The sequence below is a fragment of the Microtus pennsylvanicus genome, chromosome 3 (assembly GCF_037038515.1).
Source record: "Microtus pennsylvanicus isolate mMicPen1 chromosome 3, mMicPen1.hap1, whole genome shotgun sequence".
NCBI classification, from domain to species: domain Eukaryota; kingdom Metazoa; phylum Chordata; class Mammalia; order Rodentia; family Cricetidae; genus Microtus; species Microtus pennsylvanicus.
The window spans coordinates 130,592,284-130,614,945 of record NC_134581.1 but is presented as its reverse complement, the minus strand read 5'-3'; the positions used below and the strand labels follow the sequence as shown (position 1 = coordinate 130,614,945).

Here is a 22,662-nt window from a genome sequence, read left to right as displayed (position 1 = left end):
TTGTTCAGACAGGGTCTCAGTATATAGTCCTGACTGGCCTGGGATGTTTTATATAGACCAAGCTGGCCTCAAACTCAGACATCCACCTGCCTTTGTCTTCTGTGCTGGGAGTAGAAGCGTGCATCACTATACCCAGCCAACCGCAACCATTTGTGTTTTATTACGACCTTTTCTTAATTACTGAGTTTCTACTTACTGATGTCTGCACCATCATGGCGCGCTGGTCTCTCATTTTCCGGACAATATCCAGCGGGTAAATAGGCAGGTTCCTCTCAATTAAGCACATAGCTGTTTCCATAGTGACCAGCACACCTGTTCGACCTATTCCAGCACTAGGGAGGAGAGAGAAACGGAGACTCGGGATCTGTCTAGGAATCCTTTCTGCAAGGCTGAGCTGAACCCCTCATCAAGGCCGCCAATGCTGACCCAGGCGAGCCCTGATGTTGGTTTCAAGAACAGAAAGGAGGACACATTCATGTGTGATCTTAAGCTTGTCAAAAGAAAAAGCCCGTTCCCACAGGTCCTGAGGCTCAGATTTAATGAGGAACCCATCCATGGAACAGAAAGTTCACTCCTTCTCTGAGTCATAAATGCTGTCAAGCTCAGAAACTTCGGGACAAGGAGGTGTGGCGGGGTTTTCCTTTTCAGTGTCCAGCTGCACTTGTTTATGACTTATTTATATATGTCCAGCACATGTTCATGGCTTCACTACGTTTCAAGTATTTAGAAATTGTTAGGAAATAAGCATAGTCTAACAGGAGCACGTGACTTTGTGGGACAAGGGTGGGTTTCGTGTCTGACTATTCCTCCTGGCCTTCCCAAGGGGCAGAACCATTGAAAACAGAATGCAGTAAGGGTCAGTACCTGCAGTGAACGAGGGCAGGCTCCCCGCCTACCCTCAGGGACCTCACGTACTTCACAAACTCCAAGAAGTCTGAGGAGTCATCAGGCACGCCGTGGTCAGGCCACGCAACATACTGGAGATGGGTCACTGTGTGTTCTTCCCCAGTCTGTGGAAGATGTGGCCTCGGTGAGTCATCAAAGCAGTGAGCCCTGCCGTGTACACCAGCCAGGGTGGCCTTATCCTCAGTGTCCTCTTGTCCTTCTGTGGCCAGCTCTGCTATGGTCTCAGTCAATTCCCACCAAGTTCCCACTCTCCCAAAATATCACTCTTGCCCCCAAGACATTGCTTTCTTGACCTCTTTGACCTCCAGTCATTTGGTATGTCTTCCAGACTCATCCCACATTGGCATTTGCCCAAAATGTCCTTTTTTGAGGCTGAACACTATTACACAGCTAGGCCTATTTTGTTTACCCGCACACCATTGAGGGACAGACCCCAGGGCAGCCTCTCCCTCTTGGCCCCTGTGAATGGCAGAGCTCCATACATGGGACACTGGCTCTCCGCCAACCAGGTGACATTGCAGCAGAGGTGAACAAGAAACTCCGCAAGGGCTCCTGACTGGGCCTGCCCCTCCACCACGTCCCTCGGGACCACACTCACCTCAGTGTTTGTAACTAGCATTTCTCGGGACACATAAGCAATGGTACAGTCCTCTGCTTGACACTGGACGTGAAAGATGCCGTGGTCCATGACATCAGGGGGATCTGGCCAGTACTGGTGACATTTGGTCTATAAGAAACCAGAGACTACGAGTCAGGCTTTTCTGTGGGGCATAACCAGGGGCAGTTATACTGCATGACAGCCAGAGACATCTGTTCAAGGAGGAATGACAGGAGAGGAGAAACTCAGATGAGACCACTTGGGCCCATGGCCTGAAGAAGGGAGTCAACTTATCATCTAGGTTTTGTTCACTGGGAGAGCAATGGGGCCTGGGTTTTTAGGGTGGGCCAGCCTACCAGAAGCCAGTCGGCCAACGGTGTCACTTTCTCCTCTGTGGTTTGTTCATGGGAAAGCAATAGGGCCTGGGTTTGGGGGCTACCTACACTCTACCCGGGCTGATCCAGGTTCCTTGGGCCTCTTTTTCCGCTCTCAGCAGCCTCGGCCACCTCACCTCTCCTCATCTTCCACCTCCCTCACAGGAGCCTTGGGACACTGCAGTTAAGAGCTCCTGGGCATCAGATAGGGCGCTGCTGGAAGAACTTTCTCTCCACTTATTGGCCATTTGACTTCCAACAGCCCTTGACCTGTCTATATCTCAGGTTTTCACACACTGACAGAGGCCGGAGAGGTTGCAGGATGGAGACACTGGTGGGTGAGGTCAACGGGGGTCATCAATACTGCTGTTGTGAAAGCTACAGTAACTGAATGACGGTGGCCAGCTTCCTCAAAAGTCCTCATTTAAAAAACTTCCAAGCCGAGACAACGACCCCTTTCCATGCGAACAGGGCCTCCTACAACCTCAAATGCTTTCATAGGAAATAGGGTTTGGGGCCTCGGAGGGTACAGACTTTGTACCTGTCCCTCTGAGGGTGGTGAATGGCTCAGTGGGTAAAAACACTTGCTGCGTAACCCTGATGATGAATGTTTATCGCCCAAATCCATGGAAGAAGGAGAGAGCCAACTCCCTTAAATGCTTATTTCTACATGTGTGCTCTAAGCATGTTCAACACACACGTACACACACAATAAATCAAAGTTGTAAAATATTTTTTAAAGGTGGGCTGAAGAGATGGGGCAGAGGTTAAGACAACTGACTGTTTCTGCAGAGAATCAGGGTTCAGTACCCACCACCCACATGGCAGCCCACAATCATGTGTGACTCCAGTCCCAGGGGATTTGATCCCTTCTTCCGGCCTCCATGGGCACCAGGCACACACTGGGACGCAGACATACACACAGGCAAAACATTCATACACATAAAATAAAATTAAAACAATTAAAAGTAAATAAAAAAAATTCCCAGTGGAGCCAAGACTTCCCATACAGCAAAGGAGGAATCTAGGGCACTGTGCGCTAAGACTAGCCATGGCCACAAAGCTGCTATGACATAGTCTAGCATTCATCCTGTGGTTTGTCACAGTGTCTGCCAATATGCCAGCTGTGGCTTTCTAACGTTCCCATGCTCTATTTCCCCTTCCAAACCCTGTAGCCTCTTCCAGAAGCCACTGTGGCTCCCATCTCTGGCTTCCACAACAGGGGAAAGTCTAAACTGCCCATATTGACTCATTTAACACCAATAATTACATATCATTATTATTATTATAGATTTCTGTGTTGGTCCAGCTAGCTCAAGCCACCCTCTTGCTTCGGTCTCCTGAGAGCTTGCACTGTAGGCATGTGCCATCATGCAGAGCTTAGAGAGGAAAAAAATCCCTCCTAAAATCTAGACTGGTGCCCACGTAAGTAAAAATGACATTAGTTTGTAGCAGAAAGGTGGTATAACCAACAGACACATGGAATTTGTTGGGAAACAGCTCTCCCAGCATCTTCTCAAATGGCACCGTGACTATCTGAAATTAGAGTATGCGGTAGGGGCTGGAGGTGAAGGTTCATTGAAACAGTTTGGATGGAAATTTACCCCGGTGGAGACACTCTCCGCCTCTCCAAGATTGAGTGCTTGCTGTCTGCAGGGTCAGAGGCAGAACTGCTGGACAAAGACTGTATGCCTGTCTGTCCATCTGAACCTGTGTCTCTCATCTGTACAGAAGAAGAAAACTGCCCCTCGGCTCCCCAGGGTTCTGCCCTAGGTTAGCTGGGGGAAGATCTCCAAAGTGAAATGTCCCCGTGCAAGGCAGAGCTACACAGTATCTCTGTGTAGCTCTGCGCACCCCGGTATCTTTATCCACAAGGAATCTGCAGGGAACTGGACTCGTTGTAAGTCTTTCTGGATCTGGACACACTAGGGATGCAGTGGAAGAATCAGAAGTCCATGAAGGGCCTTGCACTGTCCTGTTAATGTGCCCTATAACCCAGTGTGCATCTCGTAAGCCTGTCTCATGACTGCTGGCGAAGGGGTACAGAAGCCCCACATCTTTGGAAAAGTATCTGTTAAGCCCCCAGGGGTGCCTTTATGTTTATATTGGCCACAATGAATCGTGACTATGGATGGATTATCTAAGGCTCAGAGGATTTACCCCATGTCAGGCCACAAGAACTATGAAAACAGAGCACAAATTTCACTCCAGGCTGTGACGATAAGAGGAAAGGGGGCCGGCCACCACAGAGAAGTGGGTCGTGGAAGGACAATAGCCACTGCAGCTGGTTGGTAGGCCATAGCTACTGGCAGATGTCGCCAGAAGGACTCGGAATACTGTCTCCACAAAGCGTTGTAAGTTTATGAGACTGCGCTCATCTTCTGCTCCCAGCCATCCATTAACTCCAAGAAGAGGATCTGGGAAGGAAAGGCAACGCTGAGATGGCTTTGGAAAGAAAGTGCTCTCGGGGACCAGAGAAACATGCTGAAGGCTGGGTTCATGGCAGAGGAAGAATGTCTCAGGAAGATGGGCCAGATGGGGTTTGTGGGAGAGCTGTGGGCCCAATTAGGAAGGTTGTATCATCAGTTCTTAATTTCTTGCTAACTTAGCTGGTCAACAAGCATCCCTGAGGGAGGGTTTGATGAATCAGAGATGCTACGGCATTATCCTCTGGGTGCTCTTCCCCCCAGTCAAAGGAATGCAGATAGAAAGGACAGGCCGCACGGGTGGGGGCAGACCAGGTAAGAGCGATAGGTGTCATGGTCAGAGTGGTCAGAGAGCTCAGGACTAAAAGCCTATTTATAGGTGAGGCAAGGACAGATCATTTAGGCTGGAGGAAAAGGAGGCAGGATGGAAACCAGGACTAAAAGCCCATAACAGACGAGGCAAGAACAAATCATTTAGGCTGCAGGAAAAGGAGGCAGGATGGAAAGGGTCACCTGGGCGCAACAGACTACTCAGGAGAGTTGCACAAAGGGCACAGGTTGATCTGGAGACAGGCAACATTTTGCTCTGTGCATTTAGGAGATGTGCATCTATAGGGGATGGGCAGGACATGCTGGCCCAGACCCTCTGTCAAAGCCCAGCTGAAGGCAAAGTGGATAAACCAGCCTATGAAAATTCTGGGCCAGTGAGCTGTTGCTTCTGCTGCGAGGGAAATGGGATGGTCCTGAGAAGAGGTAGGAGGGACCAAGAGGGACAAAGTGGGAGCCATTTGGGTACCAATGGCACCGAACAACGATGGGCAGATGAAGTGAGGAGGTGGGGGAGCTGAGACCGGCTTCAGGTGGCTAGTGCTGGTGGCTAGGTTAAGTAGATTGTGCCTCTGGCTCAGACTGTAGGCTCAGGGGCAGGGGCTCCGTAAGTGTACACACGAGGGGTTGGTTGGTGGCTTTGGGCTCATCTTACATAATGGCACTAAGTAGATGTGTTCAAGCAGAAAGTAAGCAGTTGGCCTGGCGGTTCACGAGCTGGAAGGCTTGTGAGACCACCTGAGGGCATCTGGATACTAACCACTCAGGAATCAGTCCCGCGGGGAGGGAGCCATCTAACCTCTATGGGCACATCATCAAGCACACACAGGAAACAGAGGGAGTGCCAAGAGGCTGATCTGTGTCACCCCAAACCTCTTCTTGTCAGCCTCGTGACAGTCATGGTCTTTATCGCTATTCAGAGCAAATCCACTGCCTCTGGTCCAGTGAGACAATGGGACACCAGGACTTAACCTTCTAGAAATCCACTCTCAATACTCAGAGCCACTCAAGAGATGGGCATTGTCTTTCGTGGTGATGTGGAAACTGGAACTTTTCAGTCCTATTCAAAGCCTTGCTTTAACTGACCAGTGAGACAGGAAAGAAGATTAGCCAGCCACACTATTCATATGGAGATATAAAATACAGCCCCCACCCCCCAGGGAAAACACACATCTGATGCAAGGCAAGGGAGATTGGTTCCCCCAAACCTCCACAGAGAACCTACCCAAAGCCACCCTCAGGAGACAAGGACACAGGTCAGTGACCCCTGCAATCTTTCTGAGCACAGGTGATGAGAGACGCTGCAGGTGGCCCCCTGAACACAGAGATTGTACGGACTCCACGCAGCACAGGAAGGGCATGGGACTCTAGGGCGTGCCTGCCGGAAGACCCACCTCCTACAGGCACGGACGGCATAGGGAGAACGAGCGGGATGCCCTGGAAAGTTCATCTTACAGCCAAAGAGGGGCAGAGCCATTCACCCGGAATGACTGAGCCAGAAGGAGTGGCAGTCGACCGGGCCTGGAGGACAAAGGGTGCAGGTCACCCAAGAATCTGTAACAGGAGAAGGAAGCAGGGACTTTGGACTTTAAAAGGACAGGTCTCTAACTATTGATGAAGGGCAGACAGAGTAAGTGGCCTGGGCCCAAGATGCTGAAGGGATGGGCAGGCCTCCTGGGACTCTCCAACACATGGAAGCAGGCTGGTGAGTTACACTAAGAAGAAAAGGGAGACAAAGAAACCCACTGGGCCACAAGGAGACCTCAGATGACAGGAAAGGGCAGATGGACGGGCAGGCTCTGGGAGAGCGGATGGATGAGGGTGAGATTTCTCGGGTCACCGAAAGGACCTTTCTTTCCTGAGCTAGGACAAACAGATGGAGGGAGGGAGGGGCTGCCACCAGAGCTGATCCTCGGTCACCTGCCATTCCTTCAGGGGCTCCCGGTTCTGAGGAGAAGGAGGACTGTCTAGCTGGAAGGGTGGGAGGGAGCTTTCAAACAGCAAGAAGCCTGACACCAGCAAGACCATGACGGTGTTGAGTCACTGGGAGGATTCAGGTGTCAGCTTGGAGGAATGACATCATGAACTCAAAGACCTCAGGGGATAGCAGAGAATTCAGCTTTGCAAACGGCTCCATAGGAAACACAGTCTGGGCACCCAAAGTACGAAAGGCAGGAGGAACATAGACTATCTGCCATCAACGACAAACCAGAATCGGAGGCAGATTCCTGTTTGTGGCAGTCACGTGACTTGTGCCACTAAGAAAGCCTCAACCTGGGTCTAGGATCACTTGAACATTCTGTCCCTCACATTTCAGCCCTAGCTCCACAATACATAATAGAAAAGGAGGTAAGTGTGGCTGGCCTCAGATACAGGGCTCGGGAAAGAATGCTTGGACTCTATTATCAGTGGTTCTTTTGGTGTGTGTGTGTTTTAATTTTTTTTTCTGAGCTATTTTTCTATAGCTTTGGAGCCTGTCCTGGGAATCACTTCGTAGACCAGACTAGTCTTGAACGCCCAGAGATCCACCTGCCTCTACCTCCTGAGTGCTGGGATTAAATGAGTGTTCCACCTCCACCCATTAATATTTGTTTGTTTGAGACAGAGAAGTAAGGCAGCTGAAAGAGCTAAATCCAAATGACCATGACGGCGTCTGCTGGACACTAGAAACACACAGTCCTCTGAGTTCATTATAGAGACTGCCCAGCCTTCCCCAGTCCCCTAGGGTGATGGGCGCTATCACTGTCTCAGCTGCCAATTGAGGAATGCCAAGGTCAGAAAGGCTGGTAACTTCATCAGGAGGAACTGTTTTCAGTCCCGTCTGGCCTAGGGCTGCATAAAGTTGCCAAGAGTCGAAGGTGTGCATTATCAGAGGGAAGGGACAAGCCACCTTTGCAGACTACAATCTTACTGTGTGAGGTGAGACACCGATCCCACGTGGTAAGCAGAGCCACAGGCAGCACAGGGGTGGGGCAGGTGGGGTGAAGGGAGAGGTACTGCTTTCTAGCTTGTCTTTTTAAGAATTATTTTTAGATTTACTATCTTACGTGTACGAGTGTTTGTACATGAGTGCCATGTGTGTGCTAGTGTTCATAAAGATCAATCAGAAGAGGGTGTTGGATCCCCTGGAAACGAAGTTACAGATGGTTGTGAGCTGCCATGTGAGGGCTGACTTGAACTCTGGTCCTCTGGAAGAACAGCCAGCGCTCTAAACAGCGGAGCTGTCTCTCCAGCCCTTCTTGCTTGCTTTAATAGATCCACATAAGAAGTGGCAAAGAGGAGGCTGAGTTTCTCATCCCTGCAGGTGTCCACTTGGAGATGTACAAGTCACCAGCAGACCCTTTCCTGTCCTGAGATTCATGTTCCACACAACACCATCTACACACACTGGAGCTGGAAATCAAGTCACTTACCCGCCCTCGTTCTGTGAGCGTTGTCAGCATGACCACGAGAGACAATTTCTGATCCCAGACAACTTGCCAAAACTGGGCACAGGTGTGTGGCAGGGGGCCCTGAGTGGCGATGTACTTGTTTACAAGGTTAGCGGCGGGCATCTCCATCTATTGGGAGGAAGGTGAGGTGGTACAGACTGTCAGCGGACCCAAGGCGAGCAGGAGCCTCCAGTCTATACTTTTCTAACAGCTATCTGAATCATCCCCGACAAAGATCTTATCCACTCACAGCAAGAAAAAAAGAAACTGCGGCACAGAGCCATCTCCAGATTTGATAGTAACGTGAACGGAGCAGAGGAACTGCTGATTACACCAGTTCTCACGGGGGCAGTTCTGCAAGGTCATGGTTTAGCCCGCGATGGCCCCAGGGACCAGTCCTGCCATCTGGCGACCTGAAAGTGTTTTTCAATGTGGTCCACTACTGGAAAAATCTGCTGACTCTAGCTATAAAGGGAGAAATCTACGTTTGGGTACGTTGCGCCATGATGCGTGTGTCCCCCATGACGGGCGACCTTTTCCCTTTTTCCTCTTTTGCCCTAATATCCGTGGAGGACGACTTCTTCTCTTACTGGTAGGCAGGGGGACACTGATAACATGAAGGCAAAACACAGAAGGTTACAGACATACCACCAGCAGAAAGAAACACAGAAATGGCAATGGCCCAGTCCATCGGCAGGTGGATGATGGAATTAGAATGTGTTTGGATCCATCTCTCAAAGGTTCGTGGCTTTTAAAGCTATTTGGTGAACCTGCTTTTGCTCCCCTGTAAAGTGAGACCACCCATTTTCTCATAAAGCCCCTGCACTAGAACGATGGAGAGAACGGGAGCGTGCTTTGTCATGGGCAAAGCCCCCCATGCTGTCCCCACTCTTATTACTAGGATCAATGTGTTCTTTTGCAGCCCCCAGATTCCCAGCTTACATTCACATAACTCGCGTTAATATAATCTTCGTTTCCCTGCAATAATACCCGGGTGGTGTCATCTGCCGGAGAGAGAAAAATTTGCCCATTATTCTGAGTGGTTATTGTTATCATCCCAAGTAAACAGGGGTTCAGTTCCCAGCCCCACCTGCAGCTACTGCCTCATTAGCATAAGGACTACTTCCCAGCTGTTCTGAGTCTGAGCCGGCTGCAATAAAGACGGTGGTGTTTACAGACACACTGAAAACCCGTCCAGAATCCCAGACAATCTGTTTTCAAAGGGAGGCCTTATCTTGTGGAGGGGGAAGGAGGCGTCGGCCGGATACTCACACGGCAACACATCCTTGTATCGGTTTTTATCCAGATTCTGAGGCAGCTTCGCACACGTGACGGCTAAGCCTGGCTTCTTCCTGTAGAGTTGCTACCAGACAAATACACGAATTAGAAAAACAGCATCAAGTCCCCAAAACCCCACTGCTATGAAGAAAGATCCGAAAGCATATCCTAATGTCAACTGTCTTCACTGCAGATCCCCCCCCCCCCCACTATTTATTAATTTTATTTTATGCTTTGGTTTTCAAGACAGGATTACTCTGTGTATCCCTAGCTGTCCTGGAACTCACTCTGCAGACCAGGCTGGCCTTGAATTCAGAGATCTGCCTGCCTCTGCCTCCCGAGTGCTGGGATGAAAGGCGGGCGCCACTACTGCCTGGTGAGACCTCCCAATCTTAACACTTCAAAGTGATCCTATGTTACACAGCATAAGGAAACCTCGGTAAGAAATCATATCTTGGTAGGATAAGTCAGCTAAAGTCTTACACATATCCAAACCCGAGGATGTGTAGAGAAAAGAAGGCAGTCAGGGGTTGAGTCACAGACAATGGATCCGGGTAAAACCTTATTTTTAACAGCAAATTTTGGCAAGTGTGGGGGGATGGAGAGGAGGAATTCTGACTCATCCTCAATTAGTCTAAAACTACATTTTCCTCCAAATCAATGGAATGAAGCATACTCTTTGCTGAAGAGCAGGACTAATTCATTCACTATTAATTATGTCGGGAATACATCCCCACAGCGGAACACCGAACCTGATATCGCAGCTTCATTTAAAGGGACAGTTCTCCACACATACAACTACTGCTAAAAATCAAAATAAAGCATCATCTGCACAGACTGGGTGGACATGATGATAAAGGAGCTGGCATGATCATCACTGCAGCTGTGGGAAGGGCTGGGGCTTTTATAAGTGGCGGTCGGAGGTTAAAGGCTTGGGCCATGACCATGAGTGGGAGGACAGACTCAAGTTAGAAGGAAGCTGGCCAAGCTGCCCCTCTCATGTCTATATAGCGGCTTCCACAACTGTCACCAAGCCCTTCGCACACAGGCTTCTTAGTAACGCTCCAAGAATTTTAAGCCATATTTTTCCCCCCTTCTCAATGAAGTTAAAAAGCAAAAGCCTACTTGTAATTTTACAACTTTGAGGCAGTCTTTTCATGTATTTTCTTAAACTTATTATCTTCTGTATACATATACGCAAATATGCATAAGTATGTATGTAAACATACACAATGCATGTGTATAAATAAATACATATGCATAAATACATATAAAAATATTTTTATGTATTTGAGTGTTTTGCTTACATGTCTGTGCACCATGTGTCTGGCATCCGGAGAAACTACAGAAGGAGCCAGGAGTAATGGTGTTCACCTTTAATCCCAGCACTTGGGAAGCAGAGGTGGCAGATCTCTGTGAGTTCAAGGTCAGCCTGGTCTATATAAGCTAGTTCCAGGACAGTCAGGGCTGCACAAAGAAAGAGAAGAAGGGGAAAGAAGAGGAGGAGGAGGAAGAAAGAAAGAAAGAAAGAAAGAAAGAAAGAAAGAAAGAGGCAAAAAGAAACTAGAGGAGGGCCTAACATCCTTTGGAACTGAAATTACAGATAGTTTTGAGCCTCAGCACGGGTATTAGGTATGAAACTGGGTTCCCGGAACAGAAGAAAGTGCTCTTAACGACCGAGCCATCTCTCTAGTCCCAATATTACCTTCTTAACATCAAAAAATGAAAATAAAGTACTTACTTGTCTTTTTCATGTTATATCAATGGAAATAAAGTATCTGAAAGCACTAAGTATTTGTAATAGTTAATTTTTTTGGTTTTGTTTTGTTTTCCAAGACAGGGTTTCACTGTGTAGCCTTAGCTGTGCTAGAACTCGCTCTATAGACTCGGCTGCCCTCGAACTCACAATGCCACCACTGCCCAGCTGTGATAATTAATCTTGATTTTCAACTGGATTGAGAGTCACCTAATCAGACCAGTAAAGCTCTGAAGACGTGACGTACTCTGCAGAGATGGTTAACTCGGGGCAACACCGAGTGTGGATGACATCATTCCCACAGGACCAGGATGGAATGGAAGGTGAGAAGGAGGCTGCCGATGACAGGCATCCCCCTCTCTGCCTGTGACTGCTGAGGACAACAGCTCTGCTTTCCATGCCCTGCACAGTGATGGTCTGCTTCAGTACAGGTAAAGAAATCACAGAGCCAGGCCACCGTGGACCTGACTTCTGAAACCGCGAGCCCCAACAACACAAAGCTAACACGATATTCCTCAGAAAAGATTTCAATATCAATTTTCTTTACCCCGTGTTTTACAAATCTCTAACAAGACAAGTCCTATGAGGCATAAACCTCTTTAATTCTGAGCAGCCAAACATTTCCCAAGCTCATTTAGACCGAAAGATCTCAGCATCTCATAGCCTGCGAGCACTCTCGGAAACCCTGCCGCAACTTAAAAGCCTGTTTCATCCTCGTTATTACATGGTATCTCTTTCCAATACTGTAAGATATTCTCCACTCCAATGATTTTTAATGGCTCAATAATCTAATTATTATAATTTATTTTAATTTTTAGTTTACTTTGTTGTTAGCCCAATCCAGAGTCTTTTTATTCTGATAAGTACCTGAGAACAGAATTACAGCTTCTGAGCATATTTTCAATGGCTCTGATACATACTGCCCTGCAGGGATAGAGACTGATCGGTTCACCGAGCTATAGTCAACATCCTCAATTAAGACGGCTTTGTGTCTTGAAGGGGGAGGCTAAACACCCACCCTCAGCTGTATTTCTGGGCACTGTATTGTTTTTGTAATCTGGTATCTGTTAGGCCTGTTTCTCTCATTAGACAAACTGCATAGAACTTACCAGAGGAGAGTTAACATGGAGATTCGGGGTCATGACAAGGGTACTGTATTTGTTTCTTATATATCTACGGGATGTTTTGAATTTGCCAGCTCTCCAAGAACCTGGGCATTCTCAGCACCTAACAATCTAAGGGAAGCTGCTGAACCGACTCCAAATATCCGGTGCTTTTACAGATGATGAGTCCATTCCAGAAATGAACTTGTGATTTATTGGAGGTTCTGGCCTGATTGAGGTGCTGTCTGGCAGTCACGTCTATCTAAATGGCATTTTTCTTCTAACCAATTAGCTCTGTGGAGGTATTCAATTCAGTGAATAGGAGCCAGCCTCTACAGGTAAGAAGATGGATATATTTTCAAATAACAGAAATGTAAATGCCATCAATTGTGCTCTAGCAACAAGCACAAACCCAGCCTAAGGTGTTATTTATCAAATGATTTTACCTGTATCTCAGTAGTAATGACCTGCTGAGAGGATAATAAGATACAAAGTCACTTTTGTTAAATGACCGGAATGTAGCTGTGGTGGTCTGAATGAGAAGGGCCCTCATCTGTTCATGTATTTGAACATGCGCTTCCAGTTAGTGCAACAATCTGGGAGGGATAAGGAGGTGTGGCCTTCTTGGAGGAGGCATGTCACTGGGGGTGGGCTTTGAGGTTTCGAAAGACATTCCCAGTGTCTCTCTGTCTTGAGGTTGTATCTCAAAATGTGAGCTCTCAGCTACTACTCCAGAGCTGTGCCTGCCTGCATGAGGCATGTGACTCAGGTTGGCCAAGAATTCTCCATCTTCCTGCTTCAGCCTCCTGATTACAGGTGTGTATCACCACACCGGACAGAAACAGAGTCTTTCCAGGGATCAGATCAAATCTTGAAGGTACAATTGTCCTTGCTAATTGTAACATGTACTGATCTGAATCTCTGATGAAGCCTTGCTGAGCTACCCCGACCCTTCCAGATACAAATTCTGAAATTATCATAGGAGTCAGTGAGTCACTTGTTTTGACCCTAATGGGTAGTTCCTTGAAGGACAAGGTAGGCATCAATTAAGAGACGGGTCAGACGGGGATGATTTTTTGTTTTGGTAAAGACAGATGATGTGAGGTAATGGGCAAAGTTAGATGGGGTAGAAAGGACCCTCAGTGGTCTCTTGTGAATACTGTTTCTTATCTGCCCATCCATCCATCCATCCATCCATCCATCCATCCATCCATCCATCCATCCACCCAGCCACCCAGCCACCTATTCATCCATCTTCCTCACCCATCCATTTATCAGTCCATCTGTCAATCCATTAACCCACTTAACCATCCCCTGTCCGTTCATCCAGGGAAGAAGTTAATCCCTTGCAATGCTCATTTTCTATCAACTGAACTCCACAGGTCTCCAAGGAGAAAGTAGCTAAGAGTAGGCCAGAGAGAAGCAGGGTGGGAAAGAGTTGAGTCACACCCAGTAAGCATGAGCTACTGATGATTGGAGGGTTTTTTTTTTTAATTTTTTTTTTTTTGAGACATGGGTTTCTCTGCATAGCCCTGGCTGTTCTGGAACTCTCTGTGTAGACCAGGCTGGCCTTAATTTGCCTGCCTCTGCCCCCTGAGTGCTAGGATTAAAGGCTTTCTCATCACCGCCCAGCTAGTGATTGAGTTTTTAAGTGTGTTCTCAAGACAAGGTCTTGCTATGCCGCCTAGAGTGGTCTCAAAACTCCTGGGATTCAGTGTTCCTTTCGCTTCAGGGTCCCCAGTAACTCAGACTATAGGGGTTTGATACCCACCCAGGTATACTTGGTTTTTAGATTTTTGTTTTTTGTCTTTTATTTTTAGTTAGGTTCATGTGTGTCCATGTGATGATTTGCACACGTGTGTTAAGTGCATGTGGAGGCTAGAAGAGGAAGAGTCAGATCTCTTGGGTCAAGAGTTAGAGGAAATTATGAGCCACCCAACATGGACATTGGGAACTGCCCTTGGGTCCTCTGGAAGAGCAGTGTCTGCTCTTAATGGCTGAGCTATCTCTCTAGCCCCAGATTTGCATTGTCAGTACGGATCTAATCCCAGGTCTACCCCTGACAAGGTGTATGCGTGGGATGAGTGCCTTCTCTTCACTTCTAAAAGAGTGGTCTAGGGGCTGGGGCTGGGGCTCAGTGGTAGAGTATATGCTTAGCGTGACAGACGTCCTGGATTCAATCTTGAGCACCAAAAGAATACAAAGACTGATTCTAATAATTCCTGCCACATCTACTTCACAGGCGGAGTGAGGGCTGATGCAGAAGCAGGAGGGACACACTCAGTAGATGGCAAAGTGCTTCAGAATTGCTAGTTACCATGGTTGGTCTGGAAAAACGGGGACCAAATAAATGCCTTCTGTTTACTGGAAGACGCAGAAACGGATGAAGGAATTCTCTTCATGAAAAAAAAAGGATGTTTATAGCAAGCTTTACAAGAGTGAGGGTGGGGAGGTCTGTCTGCAGACCACAAGCCTCAGGCAGGCGCTCTGTGTCACGGAGGAGGCAGTATGACTGCCTGCTGGGAACCAGGATCTTTCTCCTGCAGTTGTCCACAGAGCACAGCCGCCACCAGCTGAGCAGCCCACTTGTCAAGGTACTGGAGGATGGGAGAGGACTCAGACAGTCATGTCTCTGGAATTTACAGCCCAGGGCTCCAAGCTCAGTGCCAAGTGATGATACCTTACGCAGGCTGGGTATGCTCTTGAAGCCTCTCTTGGTTTATAAATAATAACAGCTATTAATTTTTATAGTGTTCTAATCACGGGCCAGATAATGCATTAAGTATTTATCTCATCCACTCCTTACAATCAATTCAGGAGACACCCAATTTACACGTGGGGAAACAAGGGCCATAGAGGTTAAGGGAAGAGGGTAAGGGGAAGAGTCAGAGTTTAAAGTCTGTCTGGCTCCATGTGGCTAGACAGCTTCCCAGATAGCGTTGACGTGTATGCTTCTAATAACAACTTCACAGGCCAAGGGCATCTCAGTTTCCTAAGCCCGTGTACATGCTGGTTAAAAGGATAAGCTCGAGGTATTGGTACCCTGCCTGGACTCCCGTCAGGCTCTCTGACTTCTACTATAAGCCCTTTAACTGAGATTCTCCTCCTCCTGGGCACTGGGGATGAAACTGCCTTAACGGGCGTCGTGAGAATCACAGAGTGATAGACAGAAATTACAGAGTGATAGGTAGAAATACAGCGGGAGAATGACAGAAGCCGCTGCCCTGGACACAGCGAGGCTCACTAAGGTTGCCTTTCCTGGGAGTTTCCTGTGTCTCTGGCTTCCCTTGGCTCACTCTGCTTAGTGCTGGAAGACAGCCTCCTACCCTGAGATGGCTGGGTCACACGACGTTCCCAGGCGCCTAGGGCTCTTTGAGGGGCAGTGAGGGATATCCAGGGAACTCTGGGATCCCAGCACTTCACTGAAGATTAAACCTGTCTTATCCAGTCAGTATCTTAGACTTCAATATGACTTTATTTAAAGAGCTTATTAGAATATGAAATAAGTGCACCAGACTGAAGTGTAAACTGCAAATGTTTTTTTTGGTTTTTTTTTTTTTGAGACAGAGGGTTTCTCTGTGTAGCCCCTGGCTGTCCTGGAACTTGCTGTGCAGACCAGGCTGGCCTCAAACTCAGAGATTCACCCGGCTTTGCCTCCCAAGCACTGGGAATAAGGTGTGCGCCACTACTGCCCAGTTGTGCATGTTCTTAAGGCATCCTCTGGAGGGCAGGGAGAGGCAGTAGCGGGCAGCGGGCCTAATACCATTTCTGCCTTCTTCTCTGGGATTAATTGATGTTTCAACACTTCAAATGAGGACAGGAGAGGTGCTTGATGCAGAAGTCTGGCAACCTGAGTTCAATCTCCAAAACCCATATGTAAGAAAATGAATGAATCAGGTGGCACTGGTGAACGTCTTTAATCCCAGCACTCAGGAGGCAGAGGCATGAGGATCTCTGAGTCTGAGGCCAGGCTAGTCTACAGAGCAAGTTACAAGACAGCCAGGGCTACAGAGAGAAATCCTGTCTCAAGAAACTAACCAAAAAAAGAAAATAAATGCCTTCACAAGCTGTCCTCTGGCCTCTCCATGTACACCGCAGTACAGTTCACTTCCACATCATGCACTAGTAATAAATTAGTGCCCCCAACACACACTAACACTCTCAGGCGACTCTGTTGATTTCCATACAAGTGGCTACAGGCTCACCCTTTAAGGAATACTTTTAAAAGGTGGCTCTGTGGTGCAATGGATAGTGCATTGGACTTCTAGTGAGGAAAAAGAAAATACTTGTAGAAGCTGATGAAATCATTGCAAGGGGACCCTTATGGGGGCTTCCTATATGTAAAACACACACACAAGGGGCTGGAGAGATGGCTCAGTGGTTAAGAGCATTGCCTGCTCTTCCGAAGGTCCTGAGTTCAATTCCCAGCAACCACATGGTGGCTCACAACCATCTGTAATGAGGTCTGGTGCCCTCTTCTGGCCTGCAGACATACAGACAGAATATTGTATACATAATAAATAAATATTTTAAAAAAAAACACACACACGAAAGTTGAAGCAAGAGCCCAGAGAAGACTTTTAGTTAGGGTAAGAGCATGACTTCAAGTTCCCAAGGAGAGCCCACAGTGCCTCCTTGTGGATATTCTGATCAACTGGAATCACCAGTTGCCAGAGAACATACACTCACAATTATAAAATCTTGAATGTTGCTTGGTCTCATGATACAGCCCCGTAAATATACCAAAATTAGACAGCAAGCTCCCTGTGGCTAGGGGCCATCTCTCCATCCCTCATCACACCCCCAAAGTACCTCAGATTGGGGCCAAATCTACAAACAATCCACCCGTGGCCCTCCCAGCTCTGAGCCTGGATTTGAAGCCTCACTTCAGTTATTCTGGACTGCTCACGTCACAGTTTCTCATCCAGATACCACTGCCACAAGATGCAAGCTTTGACCTTTCTTGTTCTGAAACCAGTTCATTAAAAAATAGAGAAATCGCTATTGGTGGGGGGGGGGGCGTGGAAGGGGAGGAACAAACCACTTCTGCTTTTCCTCCCATGGAGTGGTTTCTACTGCTTTTCCACTCATACTGCTCTGCCATGGTTTACATTCTGGGCCCTAGGCTACCACAAGGTGAACCTTTTGCTTAAGGCTTTCTGCTCGGCATTCCTTCCCATCTGCCAGCTGTGCTACGCTCTCTTCCCGAGCCAGTCAGCAGTCAGATACATTTGACAAACTGCCCACCTTCCCTCATCTTTTTCCTTCCAGGCTTTTTCTAATAACTGATGATCTGTTTCTGAACCCCCTCAGAGCCTCTTATCTTATTTTGTGAGCCGAGACCATGTGTGGCATTGTCAACTGTGTTAACCATGTTAACTAGGTTCTTTGGTATTCTTTCTTCTTCTTTCCCTACCCTAAACCCCTTTCTGAGCCAGGGTCTTACCATGTGGTCCAGGCTAGGTTCGAACTTACAATCCTCTTGCCTCAGCCTCCAGCATACTGAGGCACCATGCATTTACCTGTTCACTGCATGAACAACTGCCCTCTTCCACCTCCAAACACACACGGCCGATTAACACGTTCTATTTTCATTTGACTAGTGGTGGATAAAACCGACTTGAAAGCAGTTTTGCTTTTGGGGGTTGTGTGAAAGGCCTCTGCGGGTGCTTCTGCAGACAGAGGCATTATCATGTATACTGTAGATCCGTCCTTCCTGAGAAGACAGGGCAGACTTTACGTTTCTGTGGTCTGGTGGTCTTGGAAGGCCAGACACTGCCATCACGGGGTGATACCAACTCTCTAAATTCCCATGTGGAGTTAGGGGTAGACTGCTGACATGCCACCATCCTCTGTATGGCACCATTTTCTGTCCTGGGAGCTGAGCTCCTGCTGGCAGCTCTGCAGGCTCAGAGCCTCTCACTCTGTTTCTGACAGGCCAGCCCTGCCTACAGATCGTTGCTAGAAGACAGTGGGAGAGCTGAACACCTGGGAGAGGTCCTGGACCTTCACCTGATGCTTCACCATTCTGAGACTGAGAGGGGGCCCCCATCAGTTCTGGGGGAGTAGAAGCCTTACTATGGTCCTCACCGAGACTCTGTTGTCTGAGCCCTTTGAACCACAGTCCCTTGGCCAAGGAGAGAGGACCATGTTTTAGCTTTGCCAGCTGCTGCTCACTTGCAGCAGAGGCACATGGTGAGTGACAGTAACTGGGGGAGACTCAGGCCCCGGGATCCCCTTACCTCAAACTGGATCAGCACCGTACCACTTTCCAGACCTTTCTTCAGCAGTTCCATGGATCCCTCCAGACTGTCCCCGCCCTCAGGATATACAGGAAACATGGTTTCTGGGAAAAGCTGACTCAGCTCATCTTCGGATCTGATCTCGGCCAGGGAGCGCACAGCTGGAACAGACACAACGGATGAGACAATGGTCACTCTGCTTGCTGGCCCAGGACACCAGGGGTGGTGGCCCACTTGCCTCATTAAATGATCCCAGCAAGATGGCTCAGTGGGTAGGGGAACTTGTCAATAAACCTGACTATCTGAGTTTGGTTGCAAGGACCCAGATGGTGGCAGGAGAAAACTGACTGCTTGGTTGTTCTCTGATCTCTAAGTACATGTATACACAGTACTCATACACATATACATACAAAAATGATAGGATAAATGTAGTAGTAATAGTAATAATAATAATGGCTGTACAGAAGTGTGGAGGGCCGAGGGAGCTTCGAGGGAGTTGATAAAGAGCAGACGAATTCCTGAATGAATACAGATTGCGGTCACAGGCACAGCCATGTCAAGGACCAGTGCCTTGGACCCATGGGAAATTGGCCAAGCCTTCCTCAGGTCAGGCTCAGAACGGCATAGCCACCCCATAGTCCAAGTATGAGTGTTTATGAATGACTGGAAAGCGTGGACAAAATCCAGCAACTGCTGCTTCCTCCTCCCAGATGTTCACAGCCCGAGATGGTTGCCGGCAGACACCGCCTACGGAGTCTAGCTAATGCCTCCCCTGTGCTGTCCACAGTAAACACACTGAGGTTCTAGGTTGTGGGAGTGGTTGGTGCCATCTACCAGAGTGCACACAGCCCACATGAGCCCAGTTGTCCTGTGTCTGTGCGTCCATCTTTCCTTTATTCTCTCACAAACCCTAGCTGGGGGTCTTGGGCTTAGTATAGTAAAACAGTAACAGTAATAGTAACAATATTCAACAGGCCTAGCTGGGGGTCTTGGGCTTAGTATGGTAAAACAGCAACAGTAATAGTAACAATATTCAACAGGCCTTTCTTCACATCGCCACAGCACACTCCCATTTCCCCAGTGCTCCAAGAATGTCATTTAATCTGCACAAGAGTCCTGAGGAAGAGTCTAGGCTAACTCTGCTCCAGTAACATCTGAGGAACGATAAGGAAGACTGGCTAACTTGGAGGTTCCTCAGTATAGGAGGCAGAGTCGGGCCCCTGCTCTCTGATCCTACCTGCCTCCCTCCCTGTCAAAGACAAACACGCAAAACCAAGATAGGACCTAGTGAGTCTCCTTCAGAGCCAGGCAAGTTAAGAAGGGTGGGCTGTGAGCCAGTTGGGTCTAAGCTTTAAGAATTACAGGGCTCTAGGCCTATGTAAAGGGGTGCTGGGGCTGCATTCTCCAGAGGCCTGGCCAGGAGCGGTCAGGGCCCCTGCAGACAGATCTTCATATTTTTTTGTTCATGGTGGTGACAAGCCAGATACCCTAGTTGTTAAAAAAATTCATTTTCAAACACTGACTCCTATTGTAGAAAACATAGCACGCAGCCCAGAATGGAGTGGCAGGCTTATAATCGGAACATCCAGGAAGCAGACTTGCTACAAATTGGCATTTAACCTGGGCTACAGTGTGGGAGCTGTCTCAGAGAATCAGAACACAAAGAAACTGGGCAGATAAGACTGCTCCTCCTCTATGGCTGTGTCCCTGTGGCTCCGCCCCCACGGGCCTGTGTGTTACCTTTTCTCCTGATCACCAGGGCCAGTTCTCTTGAGTGGGACTCCCGGCTTGCTTTGATGAACATCACCACCTGGTCGTGAGTGTGCTCTGAGATGTCCCGGCCATTGATCAGCACGATCTGATCCCCTTCATTCAGCTTTGGCATGCAAGTGTCCGCCTGGTGGAGGGAAGTGAGTCTGTTACCATAGCGCTGGCCTCCAGGGGAAGCAGAAGGCTGCCTCTCCCTGATCCCAGACACCTGAGACTGCGATCAAGTTCACCTCCTCTCCCCTGGGTATCACTGTCTCCGTTTGCATAGCTGCTGCTAGGTGGACATAGCAGCTGGCGGTGGGATTTTAAAGGGGCTCAGAATACAGGCTATGAGACGCTTCAGAACAGACAAGTCAAGTTTCTTGAAGCGTTTCTCCACGGGAGCCCACCGTGCTGATTAAAATGACTCAACGATGCCTCTAACCTTCTGTTTCTTGGACAGACTGTTTGAAAACGCCTAGCCAGCTATGAATGAGCATTTGTCTGTCTTATAATAGAGAATCAGCTCTATAGCAGGGGCAGAAACCACTGTGCAGAAAGATGATGAACAGAACGGTATGGGAAAGCAAGCCCTACTCCCTAGGAACCACAAATGAAAAATAACTGGTAAACAGCAAGTTTAAAAACAAACAAATAACCAAAACACCAAAAAACCGTGTGTGTGTGTGTGTGTGTGTGTGTGTGTGTGTGTGTGTGTGTCCACATGTATGCAGACACGGACAATGCTATCTTCCTTGATTGTTTCCTACCCCGTTACTAAGGCAGGGTGTCTCACTCCTCTTGGAGATTGTCAGCTCACCTAGTCCTGCTAGTCCTGCTGCCCGGCTTGCTCTGGGATCCCCTGTCTGGCTCCCACACAATAGGATTACAGTAGCCATCACACCTGCCCCTGACTTTTACATGGGTACTGGGGATGTAAACCTGGTCCTCACGCTTGAGAGGCAAGAGCATTATCCACTGAGCTAGCTTCCCAGGCCCCCTGCAGTAAGCTTTATGAGGACTGCAGAGTAACCCCTCTGTCCATGTGGTCCCCTCAGAGAAGGCACATTGACTCGCTCAAGTCACAATGTTTCCACAAACACAAACCATCACACGAAAGCCAGGAAAGACAGCAGGTCCACTCACCTACCTGCTACACCTTAAATATGTACACAGAAAGAGGCAAAGGATCTCTATTGTGATGGAGGAAGGTCATTGGTTAAATTAAAAGAAACTGCTTGGCTCTCATTGGTTAGGAGATAGGTGGGAGGAGTAAACAGAACAAAACGCTGGGAGGAAGAGGAAGTGAGGTCAGACTCGACAGCTCTCCGCTGGGGAGCAGACGCTTCAGAGAGAGACGCCATGCTACCTGCTCCAGGGAAGACGCACGCTATGAAGCTCCGACCCAGGATGGACTTAGGCTAGAATCTTCCCGGTAAGACCGGTGCTATACAGATGATAAGAAATGGGCTAGTCCAGGTGCGAGAGTTAGCCTAGGTAGAAATGAGCCAAGCGGTGTTTAAATGAATACAGTGTCTGTGTAATTATTTCGTGTAAAGCTAGCCGGGCAGGCAGCTGGGGTGTTGGGGACGCAGCCCCGCCGCCCATATTACTACAAATGGCGCCCAACGTGGGGCCCGAACCCACGACCCTGAGATTAAGAGTCTCATGCTCTACCGACTGAGCTAGCCGGGCAGGCGGCTGGGGTGTTGGGGACACAGCCCCGCCGCCCATATTACTACAAATGACGCCCAGACGTGTGGCTAACTGAGTCCACAGAAAGCCTGAGAAAGCTTGGGAAAGAGTAAAGCATGTTTTCTTGATTGTGACAATTTCTCTGGTCTACTCTGCTTGCTAGAGGCAAGCAAGCGCCTCATCTAAGAGAGGCTTCCTGACTCAGCTTTAGCTGCAAAGCCTGCAGCTCATTAAGAGGTCCTGCCACGAAACACTTAAACGGTATTGACGAAAAGCTGAACACATGCTTTTCAGTTTTCAGCCGTAGCAGGAAAAAAGCTGCGCTGTTTAAAAATGCCGGCTTTCTGGGCCATCCTGCCAGGGCAAACTCTGACTGTTTGAGGCAGGAGGGCCGGATACCGAGAGAGGACTTGAGTGTTGTCTGTTGTAGCTTGCTGGCTGGCAGGGACCTTGAAACACCATAGAGGTGTGGCTATAAACATGGCTGCAGCCTGTATACCAGCCATGAGGCTGGAAAGCTAAGGAATGGACTGGATCTAGCTGGCAAAGCCACGTCTTTAGTCCTACTGAGATTGCTTGGTAAATTAAAGACTCATGTGGTCAGAAAAAGAGAGAGAGATACAGTAAAAAGAGAGATTCAAAGACAAAGAAAATTTTTAAATGACTTACAGCGTGTTAAAAATATATGCAAGCTAAAAGCTGAAGTTCTTAAGGTGTGGTAGCACACGCCTTTAATCCCAGTGCCTAGAAGGCAGAGACGAACAGATCTCTGTGAGT

General features: G+C 48.3%; 1 protein-coding gene across 6 annotated transcripts in view; it reads right to left on the bottom strand.

The window, feature by feature from the left end:
• The window catches only part of Ptpn3 (protein tyrosine phosphatase non-receptor type 3), a 111,466-nt gene that overhangs the window by 5,650 nt on the left and 83,154 nt on the right, over nucleotides 1-22,662 (bottom strand). For all 6 annotated transcript variants that reach the window (XM_075967168.1, XM_075967166.1, XM_075967165.1 and 3 more), the window contains 8 exons: nucleotides 20,182-20,338; nucleotides 18,442-18,602; nucleotides 9,335-9,425; nucleotides 9,005-9,066; nucleotides 8,045-8,191; nucleotides 1,505-1,633; nucleotides 865-1,010; nucleotides 197-332 (listed from right to left, as the gene is read on the bottom strand). In XM_075967168.1, coding sequence (XP_075823283.1) covers nucleotides 197-332; nucleotides 865-1,010; nucleotides 1,505-1,633; nucleotides 8,045-8,191; nucleotides 9,005-9,066; nucleotides 9,335-9,425; nucleotides 18,442-18,602; nucleotides 20,182-20,338 — 1,029 coding nt within the window. The remainder of the gene's footprint in view (nucleotides 1-196; nucleotides 333-864; nucleotides 1,011-1,504; nucleotides 1,634-8,044; nucleotides 8,192-9,004; nucleotides 9,067-9,334; nucleotides 9,426-18,441; nucleotides 18,603-20,181; nucleotides 20,339-22,662) is intronic.